Source organism: Dendropsophus ebraccatus, chromosome 8 (genome assembly GCF_027789765.1).
Source record: "Dendropsophus ebraccatus isolate aDenEbr1 chromosome 8, aDenEbr1.pat, whole genome shotgun sequence".
Classification (NCBI taxonomy): Eukaryota; Metazoa; Chordata; class Amphibia; order Anura; family Hylidae; genus Dendropsophus; species Dendropsophus ebraccatus.
The window spans coordinates 17,715,641-17,729,512 of record NC_091461.1 but is presented as its reverse complement, the minus strand read 5'-3'; the positions used below and the strand labels follow the sequence as shown (position 1 = coordinate 17,729,512).

General features: G+C 42.3%; 1 protein-coding gene across 1 annotated transcript in view; it reads left to right on the top strand.

The window, feature by feature from the left end:
* The first annotated feature begins 7,646 nt into the window (after nt 1–7,646).
* LOC138799131 (ovostatin-like) overlaps nt 7,647–13,872 on the top strand; it is a 35,995-nt gene continuing 29,769 nt past the window's right edge. Inside the window, exons 1-3 of the mRNA XM_069979943.1 lie at nt 7,647–7,736; nt 8,367–8,652; nt 13,623–13,806. Coding sequence (XP_069836044.1) covers nt 8,585–8,652; nt 13,623–13,806 — 252 coding nt within the window. The 5' untranslated portion in view covers nt 7,647–7,736; nt 8,367–8,584. The remainder of the gene's footprint in view (nt 7,737–8,366; nt 8,653–13,622; nt 13,807–13,872) is intronic.

Sequence of the window (13,872 nt, the reverse complement as noted above, 5' to 3'; positions counted from 1 at the left end):
GTCTTTTTCTGATGAACAGGACTTGTGAATTGACTTGCTGGCCATCAGATGGTGGTAATGTCCACTGTCGGTTGTGGTTCGTCTGCGATTTTTGCAACACAAGTGGTAGATAAATTTTAAGCAGCTTCACCAGGGTAAAATCCCCCGCACCACTCTTCTCCACCATCAGACCACGGAACAGGGACTCAACACTGCTCACAAGCATGGAATCAGAGAATAACCTCTAGGCATCAGCATAAGAAGCCGGAGCACTCGACCACCGCAACCGGATGAGTACTCCGGCTTCTTTTCTTATGCTGCTGCCAAGAGGGAGATAAAATTTGAACTTTTTCCTATTCTTCCTATTGGAAAAGTTTGAGAATCATAGATAGGGAGTCATTTCATGGGCTTCTAGACCTACAGAATGACATCACTTAGAATTAAACTGCATTAAAACCAACGTCGCCTGTGACCTTTGGAAAAACTATATTTAGCAATTATGTCAATATCTTGATGTATGTCCTCCATCATAATTGTCTAGGAGTCATCTCATACTAGGAAAATGAAGGAACAAGGAAATCCTCGCAGCTTCCTTGTCAGACTGAGACACTGAGTAATCACCTTTGCTGAACCTATACTTTGAGGCAGGGCATCTCAATGTGTTATTTACTAGAGCTTCACCGGCGAGAACATCATATTGTCTAAGTTGCTCCATTCATCATCACGGCCACCATTGTTAACCATTATGGTGCAAAGCCAAACCAAAGATTGGTGCAACCATGACCAAGTCATGCGGAAAGTCATGATTACTTTAAACACTGTCAAAAACTGCTTCCTCAGCTGTATTGTACATTACCAGGAACTAGAGGCACCTTACCTGTGAGAAGCATGGCTTTAGGCTATGTTCACACAATGTACGAACAACGGCCGTTGTAGTGGGTGTCAAACAACGGCCATAGTTGCAGTGAAAACTGCATTGACTTCAATACACAACGGATGGAAATAATTGACATGTCAATCATTTCCACAGCTGTACCAAACAATGGCCGTTGTGTGAACAACGGCTGTTGTTTGCCTTGACTTGAAAACAACACATTTTTTTATGACAAGAACGCTGTTTGATCTTAAAAACGATCGCAATAACAATTTTTCTTACGAATTTTCAAACGATTTTTATTCGTCTAAATGCCGCTCATTATAAAAACCGTTGCTTAAAAATCGTTAAACGATCGATTGGGCGAATTATCGCTCCGTGTAAACGTAGCATTAGAATAAATCTGTCAGCTGCAATTCATATTCCAAACTGCTGACACTGTTAGATAGCTGTTAAAGGGGTACTCTGGAAAAAAAACTATTCAAGTCAACTGGTAATTTGTAAATTACTTCTATTTAAAAATGTCCAGTCTTCCAGTACTTATCAGCTGCTGTATGTCCTGCAGGAAGTGATGTTTTCTTTACAGTTTGACTCAGTGCTCTCTGCTGCCACCTCTGTCCATGTCAGGAACTGTCCAGAGTAGCAGCAACTCCCTATAGAAAACCTCTCCTGCTCTGGACAGTTCCTGACATGGACAGAGGTGAAAGCAGAGAGCACTGTGTCAGACTGGAGAGAATACACCACTTCCTGCAGGACATACAGTAACTGATAAGTACTGGAAGACTTGAGATGTTTAAATAGAAGTAATTTATAAATCAGTATAACTTTCTGGCACCAGTTGAGTACCCCTTTAAGGAGATACACGTTGCATTTTTTATACAGTGGTGCCTTGGATTACGAGCATAATTCGTTCCAGGACCGTGCCTGTAATTCAAATCTTGAACCAAATCCACTCTTGAACCAAAGCGAATTTTCCCATAAGAAATCATTGAAATGTAGACAATTGGTTCCACACCCCAAAAATAATTTTTTATTTCGAATAACATGTAAAACTAATGAAACAAACATTTAGAAACAGCAGAATATGTGATATTATAAGTTATTGTACAGTATAGTGATCAACATTTGGTGTATAATGTATAAAAAGTGCATAAACCTGAGAAGCAGGGCTGCTGTCAGAGGTCTGTGTGGTCACATGACAACAATGGGGAGGGGTGTGTGTTCAGCATGGACCAATCAAGAAGTGAGAATTACAGAGCTGTGCAGGAGGACAGGGACAGAAACGTAAGTGCAGTGAGTTAAAGTGCAGGTACATTATAGAAGGAATGGAGAGGATGGGAAACACAAGGACTGACAGGGACTCCAGGGAGCATGTAGGAATGAGTAGGGTATATATAGGCACATAAATGCAGCGCTCTCTGTCCAGGGATAGAGGGGTTACAGCTATGGAGAGGTTTCCTCCACAGTGCTGTCCCCTGATGTAAGCCCCAGCCTGAAGTAGATCTGCTATGATTTGGAAGGTGAGAGAGACTTTCTGGGTGGGAGTACAGTGCTGTAGACCCCGCTATGCAGACCATGCCCCTCCCCCACTCTGCCTCCCACCCAGTACAGGGAGCTCTTTAACCAAAGCAATGCTCTTAAACCAAGTCACATTTTTAAAAAGCTGAGAGCTCTTAAACCAAAACGCTCTTAATCCAAGTTACTCTTAAACCAAGGTACCACTGTATCTGTTTTATAAGTGTCAAAGAGATGTTTCAAAGCTCCTGATGTGCCAAATTTTGTAATGTCTCCTTGCTCCCCCTTCCATCCCTGCCCCTGCTTGATTTTTAAGGTGCGTTTACACGAAAAGATAATTGGCCCGATCTTACGATTAACGATGTCGGAGTAACAATTTTTTTTTTCATAACGATCAGCGTTTAGACGGTACGTTTTGCGATCGTTTTGCGATCTCTTAAGCCTATCTCACACATTGGTTAAATCGGCGAACGACTGTTCACACGGAACGATTGCGAATTTTTTGCGAACGACGAACGACGATTTGATAACATGTTGAAAGATCAAAATGAACGATTTTGTGTTCGTCGTTTGATCATTCGCTGCGTTTACACGTACGATTATCGTTCGACTTCGTTATCGCGCAAATTCGCACAATAATCGTTACGTGTAAACGCACCTTAAGTCAGCTGGAAGCCAAGTTCTGTTTCCAAATCTCATTCTTGCTGTGAGCAAAATATTGTGCTCAGGTATGTGATTTGGAAACAGGACAGGCGGCAGTCAAGCAGGGTCAGAGATAGGATGGGCAGGCGGTACAGCTCTCAGCACTTCAGGAGCTTGAGAACGTCTCCTGTACACATGGCACCACAGAAAAAAAGCATTATTGTTAGCACAGGTGGATATATGAATGGTACCATGTGTTTCCTTGACCTAACAGCATCTAGCAGCAATCTTCCATGTGACCTGTATCTCTTTGGTGGACTTCGGGAGCCTTGGTGCTCTCATATTGTATTTAACCTTTGCACACCTGTAACTATGTAGGGGATAAGTTATCCTTAAGTGACGTGTAAGTCCATGACTCTGGTCTGTGAATCATATGTACATCATAAAATCTACTAAAATCTCCAGTAAATGTCATTGTTTTATCTCTTCTTTTCTTGTTAAGAGCCATCCTAAAAAGGTATGCGACATGGTCATGGCTTGGACTTTTATCAGCTGTATCCAACGCTCGCGGCATATGGGGCTTTCCTGAATGACCACTGGCAAGTTATGCTGGTGGACATTGGGGTCAGACATCATGGAAAATCACAGTCTGACCACTTTGTTCTGGAAGAGATGAGCCACAGCCAGAGTTCCCTAGCTGTGATGTAAACCCCACTTTGAGCGTGCAGGAACGCTCGGCCGTGTCAAACTTTCCTATATATGGAGAACGAGGGCCATCAGTTATAGAAGATATAAGGGGACCCTTACGGCAATGCTTTTGGATTTGGATAAGCCTAGCAGAGCTTTAGGGAAGTTTCAGTCTTCACCATAGAACGTTCCCCTCACCAGGGTTTAGACTTATGGCATAGAGAACCCAAGCACAACCACTTAGGCTGTGAACTCAGGAAACACACAGCCTATCACATGGAGGAAAGTTGCGTGAAATGACAATGACTGGACAACCATTATGGCCACCATTACAGCTCCCAAAAGTCTAAACATTAGAGATGAGCGAGTATTAAATGCTCAGGTGCTCGATACTCAAGACGAATATTTCCCGATTCTCGGTTGCTCGTTTCGAGCAATAAACCCCATTGAAGTCAATGGGAAACTCAAGCATTTTTTTGCAGGGGACCAAAGCTTTGCACAGGGAAGGTTTCCAGAAAACTCAGAAAATGATGGAAATAACATGGAAATGGACAGGAAACAGCAGGGGCAGCATGCATGGATGCCTCTGGACTGGCTAATTGCAAGATTACACCAAATTATGGACAACAGCAGGATGGTGGCCCTCAATACAGTTTTGCTGACCCAGACCAAGATGGGCAAGGCACATGTGCTGGTATGTGTGTAACTGGTGCTGTTTTTTTTTTAAGACACCCATTGCACAGGACACAGCACAGTGAGGATAGGTATAGCTGAACTACAGATCCCAGCCAGCCAAGAGAATGTCAGCAACAGGACAAATTGACTACTGACAGCTGCACTACAAGTCCAATCCAGCAGCCAAGAGTAGCAAAAAAAAGATATGTTTTTAAAATTTTAAGCCCTTAGAAGGACTTTTGGGTTCTTCGTGTCAGATTCCTGCCTAACCGCACACTAATTCCCTCCCTAACGCTCTCCCTGACAGACAGCAGCTCTCTCCCTAATCTCTTCCAGCCTGTGTCTGACACGAACACCGCAGGACCTGATTCTTATATGCCCGGGTCATCTGATCTGGCCAGCCAATCGCTGCTATCGACATGTAGGGTTCCCACGTGATGCTATGAGCTCCCAAAGACACTCCTGCATGGTGATTGGCTGAAAAAAATCCGCCAAACAGGAAGAGGAAGATGCCATTGTCTCGAGTATCGCCAGATGCTCGTATGAGTAACCCTAATACTCGAACGAGTACCAAGCTCGGACAAGCATGGTCGCTCATCTCTACCAAACATATATTTTCCTCGAACCTGCATCCTGTATGTCTCATAGTTTATCTGTTTTTCAACTTCTTAAAATGTTGGAAAGTTGCATGGCAACCCTTGCAGGTCCTACACTGGCCTCCACTGATTGGCAGAAATTTTTTGAAAACACAAATAGGCAAAACTTGAATCTTGCCAAAAATAGGCAAAACATGATCAATGCTAATGACATTTATGATACTAGTATCGTTAATGAGACAGTGTGACTTCTATCGGGCGTCACCGGGTGTGACTGCTAAGGCTACAGCGGACAACTGTGGTGAGAGAGTCTAGCAAAATCGCAGCCTTCAGAGAACATCTTCCCTCCTGCTGTCTCATCATCACTACTGTCACAAATCATAGGTCAATGGCAAAATGCCACAAGTGCCTCGGGCATAGATTGTCCTCTACAGGTCATGAAGATGAGGAAGTGACTGATGTGTAGGTGCTTTCCCAGAGAAGATATTGCTAAACTCAAGGCATTAGAGACTAGGAACCTTTGCCAACAGAATGATCAGATCTCACGTTACGCAACTCACGAGCATGTAGAACAATGTCCCATATGGACTCTTGACTTTTGGATATGGGATGAACACTCATTTGCCTAATATTGTTCCGGTCCTGAGTCAGAAATCTAAAGTCTTTCCATACAATGGGGAAGTATGTGACGGTATAAGCCAATTGTGTCAATGATACTATTGTGCTTGTTTTTTGTCACTCACTTGTTTGGCACCCAAAGGAAATATTCACACATTTGGCCATTCCTTTATTTATTTGTCCTTGTGCTGGCATGCTACCTGCTCCTCCTCCTTCCTTATATATCCTCAACATTATCTTTCATTTTTTGTGAATAAATGGACCCATAGAGTTATAATGTATTTACACCCAGATTCACCCAACCCACCAAGGCTAGATTTCTCCCTCCATATTATGATTCTATGGTAGAGAAAGTCCAGTTATTGGAGGCATAATATGAACCCTATTTGCAGAAACTGACTGTATATATTGAATCAAGGTTCCACATTGACAATTATTTTCATTGAAAACCAATGGAGAGCAACTGCCAGTACTTTGTGGAGATTGGAGCTGAACTGAGCATGCCTGACCATATTAGTGGGACACAACTAGGGGTAACTGGTTATCAAACAATGCAGGCACATTGGGGTTAGTAAATCTGAAATTCTCATACAGGATATTATCAGATATGCTTGAACATTTGAAATTTATTTTAAGTTGACATAATACATTAGTTAACACCTAGTTTTCTTTAAGGGGTTTTCCTTGAAGCTCAATAGAACTCAATAGAACTCAATTGAACTGAACTGAGGACTGTGCTGTTGTTTTGAGTGACCGTATTTTTTTAAAGCCTGGATTACACCTGTACTGACACAACCCCTTAAAGGGTATCTCTATAGCCCATTTTTCCACGATCACCTACTTAGGGTAAAGCTGGTTTCTCACTACTTTTTTTCATACATTTTTTTTTTTTTTTTACCAAAAATGGATGGAAAAACAGATGGGAAAACGGATGCATTTGTGTGCATCCGTTTTGATCCATTTTTCCATTGACTTCCACAAAAAATCTGGTCGACTACATTTTTATGTGCGTTAAAAAAATTTATGAGTTTTGATCTTTTTTTAATAATAGAAACCAGTGGGAAAACAGATCAAAACGGATGCACAGAATTGCGTTTGTTTTTTTTAACACGGATGAAAAAAACATAGTGTGAACCAAGGTTAAGATTAAATTCACACAGGACAGATCCGCAGTGGTTTTGACGCTGCGAGTTTGCATCTTAATCCGTTGCGGATCCCAAACTGTAATTTTCAGTCAGATTACAAAGTCATTCCGCTGCGAGTATTTAAATGCCGGCCCCCTTAACCCGCCGTCGCCCGGAGCAGCATACCTGGTCCATGCTCCGGCTGCATCTGAGGCTCCCAGCTTCAGTAGGTTCCGCCCAGCCACTCAGTGACTGTGTCAGGGCCGTGCACAGATTGGCTGAGCGGGACCTACGGGAGCTGGGAGCCTCAGATGGAGCTGGAGCCCGGACTAAGTACAGTATGCTCCGGGCAACGGTGGGTTTAGGGGGGCACATTTACATACTTGCATCGGGATGACACTTTGTGATCCGCAGCAGATTTCGCTGCACACTCGCAGCAAGAAATCCATCGGATCCTTTGTGTGTAAACCTACCCTAAGACTGACCTACTAGAACATAGGACTATTTATTGGTCCCAGGCTCTGACTTAAAAATGGTAGCCTACCAACAAAGCTCAGTGAGATCAACTGTCTCTGGGACATTGAATGACTTCAGTGGAGGGGGTTACCTCTTGGTGCAATAGATGTAAGATGGGGTACAAGCCCCATATGAGAAAAAAACTATATATAGCGCCCATTAAATATTAAAGAAAACTAGGTCTATACTGCATTATGTTAAATGAAACATATTTCAAATTTACAAGCATTTCTTAAAATGTATAGTTTGAGAGATATTTGTGCTGCTTTGTTTCATAACCGGTTGCCCTTAGTTACGGCCCGCCAGGCATCCACTACCTTGGGTCACTCATGCTCAGTTACATCCCAGTCACATGATCTGTCCCAATAGTACTGGCAGTTGGTTTTCACTTCACATGCAAGCAAGGGGGATTGTGGGAAAGTGTCTACACTGTTGCCTGGCAACCGTGGGGTCACAGTTCAGAGAGAAAACCAGGAAGTAAAAAGCACATTTGTTCTCAGTTACATATAAGTATGTGGTACACGTCTGATTTTACCTTCTTTGCTTTGTGACACCATTCATTTAGGTAGAGAGGGCCACCTCTCCTATATATACTGTGATGGGGTCAACATATAGGATAGGGGTCCAGTGCAGGTTTCCTAAGGGTCCTAGGCTACCTTTTTCTGGATCTGGATTTGGCCTTTGGGGGAGATTTATCAAACATGGTGTAAAGTGAAACTGGCTCAGTTGCCCCTAGCAACCAATCAGATCCCACCTTTCATTCCTCACAGACTCTTTGGAAAATGAAAAGTGAAATCTGATTGGTTGCTAGGGGCAACTGAGACAGTCTCACTTTACACCATGTTTGATAAATCTCCTCTATGTGTGTAGATGTAAGAACACCAAACTGGGGTAGGAGGTAGGATCAAGGTACCTCAGTCTGTGCCCCCTGTTCCAGGGCCATGACCCTACAGTATATGTTATTGTTAGCAAAAATTGTTCTCCACGTATTGATGCCAGATTTCCTTGTATGTTTGTGTGAACCCCTCTGGGAGCCATTATGGTTCCATGTTGGCTTCCACCCAGTTCTCCTGAATGAGATGTAATCATTGTGGCCGCTGATAAAAGACGCTTCAGTAAATCTTGTGATATTTCCTTCAGCTTCTTACTGGTAAACAGATCAAGATGCTCCCTGTATGACAAGGCGTCTTCTGTCAGGATCCTCCTCGTGTTGGCAGGACGTCTCTACACATTCCTCATACAGGATTTCCCTCCCACAGTACGAAGAAGAACAAGGAGTCTCCGCCCCCTCCCAGGTGTATATAGACAGGTGGGGAGCGATGTGCTGCAGCAGGTGAGAGCTCAGCCTGTCTATCGCCATGTACCTGAAGGTGATAATCCTGAGCGCGGCTCTCCTGGGCTTCATCGCTGGAGGGAGAGCAGAGCCGTAAGTCATCTCGTAGAGCTAGAAATCCCTGGAGATTACTCTGTCACTTTCTATGTAGTGATGTACTGTATGGTTCTCTGAGATACAGCCTCAGCAGCGCTGTTCATATGCTGGCCTTAAAGGGGTATATATTTATACTTCTATAATTCATCCAGATTTTTTACTTTTTTGCAAATACATTCATTCAATCTAATGTATAAATATTATAATATATAACTATATATATATTATAGCTATATCTATCAGCCAGACCACTGCTTTTAGAGCAGAATGGTGGTCGGTAACCTAGACAACAAGCTATCAGCAATGGAAGAGAAGGGGCAGAATATCAGAAGGAGGAAGCATGTTTGCTAAATGAATATATTTGCCAAAATATTTAACTAGATTAAAGTGACTCTGTACCCACAACCTGACCCCCCAAACCACTTGTACCTTTGGTTAGCTGCTTTTAATCTAATCTGTCCTGGGGTCCATTTGGCAGGTGATGCAGTTACTATGCAAAAAAAAAACAACTTTTAAACTTGAGCCCTGTGTCAAATTGGCGTGGCCTAGAGTACCTATGCCCTAGGATTGGGACACCCCTCCATCCCTCCTCCCCGCCCTCCTCATTATTAGGAATGCCCCTGGAACATTTTCTCCTATTCCTCAACTGTGTGAACACTGCACATGAGCTGGATCGTTAAGGCACTTGTGCAATGTTCTGACAGGTGATGAATAGGAAAAATGGGGAAAAGGGCGGGGAGGAGGGACGGATGGGTGTCGCAAGCCTAGGGCATGGGTACTCTAGGCCACGCCGATTTGACACAGGGCTGCAAGTTTAAAAGTTGTTTTTTAGGACAATAACTGCATCACCTGCCGAACGGACCCCAGGACAGATCTTGGATTAAAAGCATCTATCTGACGGTACAAGCAGTTTGGGGAGGCAGACTGTGGGTACAAAGTCGCTTTAACTATATTAGTTGAAATAGGAATAACCCTTTAAGGCAAAAATTCTGTTTTAATGGTGTGTTTACACCTACAGGATCTGCAGCTGATTTTCTGCAGCAGATTTCATTTAAATAACTGAACACAGCATCAAATCTGCTGCAGATCTGCTGCAGATCCTGTAGGTGTGAACGCCCCCTAACAGAGTAACTTGCTCATATGTTTCCTCATATGTTTCATATCTGTCACCCACTGTTGAACTACTTGACCCAGATGTTTCCCTTGGTGAGACTTGAACCCAGGTGCCCAGAGTTACAAGGCAACAGCTCTAACCACCCATAAGATAAGATTCTTATGGGTCTTCAAATTCTTCACTCTACATAAAATAAAGACCTCCATTGCTCTTACAATAAGGAAGACTTCTCACAGACTAATGTTCTTTATTTCTCATAGAGTAAGGTTCATCACTACTTGCTCATGATTCCCAAAAAAAGGAAATGGCCTAAGGTATCAATCCGTGTAAAACAAAGACTGGTGTCATTTACCCACAGCAACTAATCACAGCTCAGCTTTCATATCTTAACAAGCTCTGGTAGAATAAAAGCTGATCTGTGACTGGTTGCCTTTGGCAAATTGCACTAGATTTTGTTTTAAATAGATTGATAAATCTGGGCCATACAACTTTACTATCAATTGGCATAAGTCTTTTCAGTATACATACAGTATGATAAGGTTTTTCACTTCTCACAGGAAAAGGTTCTTCAATACTCATAGAGTGTATTTCTTATTTCTCAGTGGGCAAGGTTCTTCCCCACTCAGCAGATATATTTATTTACCACTCACAATATAGAGTTCTTCACCAGTTCTTCAACAGATAAGGTTCTTCACCACTCAGCAGATAAGGTTCTTCACCACTCAGCATTTAAGGTTCTTCACCGGTTCTTCAACAGATAAGGTTCTTCACCACTAAGGAGATAAGGTTCTTTATCACTAACAGATAAGGTTTTTAACATTCAACAGATAAGGTTCTTCACTAAACAGCAGATTAGGTTCTTGATCAATTAGGTGATAAGGTTCTTCAGTAGTGATGAGCTAATACTGTTCGATTGAATAGATATTCGATCAAATAGTAAGGTATTCGATCTATCGAATATTATCGAATAGTTCACCAAATATTCGATAAATATTCGATAAGCATTCAAATCCCCCAGCTTCCGGTTTTTACCTCCAAATGGTCAAATAGATGTTTTTCAAGAATCGAATACTTGTTCCCATTGACTTTAATGGGATCAAATATTTAAATATTGGGGAGATATTCGTACGAATATTGAATATTTGAATATTTCACAATTCGCTCATCACTATTCTTCAACACTTAGGAGATAAGGTTCTACATCACTCATATAATACATTTTGTCACTACCAAATAGATAAAGTTCCTTGCTACCCCTAGGGTAAAATGTTTTACTATAAATGGTATGAGGGTCTTCATTACTCATAGGATAAGTGGATTATGTACATCGATGTATCAGTGGTGGTTTTAGAGAAGGTTTCATAGAGTTCGGAGATCTACTTAATCTAGTCAAAATGTTTTACTGCCACCAACTAATAGTAATGGATGCCAACCAGGGTGTCCTCTGCGGACTAAATAGTTGGCGTCTCCATCCCCCTATTTCTGGATTGTTATTGAGACTCTTCACACCTACATCCTAACCTTGTTTCCTTGTATTTCCAAGTGTTTCTTACGCCCCTATTCCACGAGTCGTTTGAAGGAGCAAACGAGCGCTATTAGCGCTCGTTTGCTCCTCGTTCCCCGCTCGCTGCCGCCGCTATTCAACGTGGCGTCAGCGAGCGGGTGAGTGCGGGAGGGGCGGCGGGGAGCTGCTGGGGGGGCTGCTCGGGGGATCGCTGATCGTCCGGGCAGCCCATAGGATACAGCAGCGCCTGCTGCCGATGCTCCTATTCAACGGAGAGACGGCAGCAGATCGCTGCTATATCAGTCGCTTGTTTTTCAACATGTTGAAAAACAAGCAACTGCAACGATCAGCCGACATGAACGATGTCGGCTGATCGTTGCACTCTATTCCACGGGACGAATATCGTTCGTAGCGGTCGATATCGGCCGAATACGAACGATATTGCTCCTCTAAACGACCCGTGGAATAGGGCCTTTAGTGTTTTCATCCCAAGTAGTTGTCTCCAACTATATCTTTGGATTTTTGAAAGCACTTGGTTCCCAGACAGGTAGTAAATAACAAGGTCTCCTATTAGACAGTCTAGCCAGTGAATGTCCTGTTTCAGCTGCCTTGTAGGAACTCATGTCTGATGAAAGGAGGATCTTTTAACATGACAGTGAACAAGATGGAATGTAAGATTTCTCTCAATGGAAACTATTATGTCCCGAACACATGAAAAGAATTATTCAGAATCATCCGCTGGATTTTTCTCATTTTCTTGTACTTCATTTAACTCATCTCCTATCTATTTTGACTTCTTTATTAGACTATTATTTTAGAAGTAACTTTTATTCATGTGCCATCTTGGCTGGAGTAGAGTTTCAGACCCCAATGTTGCTATCCCTATGCAGAAGCCTAAATCTTTTCCCCACCTACGTCTATACCGTGAATCACTGAGTATTGAGTATTTTTACTATGAACTTGTGGGATACTAAACTTGCTTAGTAATTGCAGAATATAAAGTGAGTGTACAGATCTGAAACATTATACGATTTACGTGCAGGAAACTTGTTCTTACACTGAAGAACACCTATTAATGCAATGACGGAGTTTATGGCTTCAGTGTAAATTATTCTAATTATAAGAGGTAGCACCCTGCCCTTCATCAGTAGTGTACTATACGTATATAGAAATCAGCTGGGTATTATGTGTCATGCTTTCATTATGGAATGACTGATGTTCCGAGAAATTCAGTTACATAATAGTTCACAGAGTCTCCAATGATTTATAATGATATATTTTTTATGAGAAGATCTCATCACACTCGATTTACCAGGTTACCTTACACAATGTTGCTCTAGGATTGCTTGGGACATCCAGAAGAAAACATTTTGAAGTCTACTATTCCCAGACATAGCTATAGAGGGTCCAGAGGAAGTGGTCAAACCCACTACCTGATTTTATTAAAAGTTAAATAATACATTGGAGGTTTATTGCAGATTCTTTGTTTTTGGTTTAGGTCTGGATTAAAGAGGTACTCCAGTACTTAAAAACTTTTGATATTTTTCTGCCCTTACATGAAGCAAAATTAACATCCTATTGCTACCTCTAGACGCTCCATGGGTGTCCTTCTGCACCATTTCAGGGTCCCCCAAGAAACGCAGCTGACGCCACTTTCCAGTACAAACTCATCAAGTCAGTAACAGCCCACTCAGCCGATCACTGGTCGTGGAGCTGTCTCGTTGGGTAAGCGGACTGTCACTGCTGTCACGAATTTGCCTCAAAAGTGGCGGCAGGTGCCTTCAATGGGGGACCTGGAGATACCACAGGAGAACAGTAGGGGGAGCATGGTTACATTAGAATAAGATGTTTATTATGTTTTATATAGGGACAGCACAATATCAAAAATTTTATGGAGTCCTCACCACATCTCTGGAGCCAGAACCTTCAATAACCATTAATTGGATAACAAGCAACACGCATGTGACCCTCTCTACCCAACTCTATAGGGATGTAAGATGAGCTAACTTTTTAAAAGCTCGGTTTGGCAGCAAATTTTTTTACATAATATTCACTTATATTCCCCTTCTATGTACTGCACAGGACTGCGCTGTAACCTTCTTATGTTGTTTTATTTTTTTTCCATGTGGTTTCACCACCATAATCTTCATCTCTAACCTCTGGATGAGCATGAACCTCCCCATTCTCAACTGGTTTCTGAAGTAGAGACTCTCATGGGGAGAGTAAGATTTCCAATGGAAAGAAAACTTTCTCTACATCATAATCTCATACACAAATGCTATAACATAGATTTTTCTCGAAACCTCTTCATATGTCTTCATATGTTCATATTCATATGTTTCTCGATAGACAATGCGCCTTCTCCATTCCCGCATTGCTGAAGAGCGGAGAGATGGTTAAAGGATGTTTGGAGCTCAAGCGCCACTCAGAACCCGTCAATGTTAATATCCTTCTCGAGGTCAGCGGTGAGAACCACACAATCCTCAATGAGCAGATCCCAGCTGAGAACACTTTCAAGTGTCTGGATTTCCAGGTTGGTTCCAGGTTAAGATTTTAATCAGATTATCAATGATACAATGTAAGGTTCGATGTGAAAGAT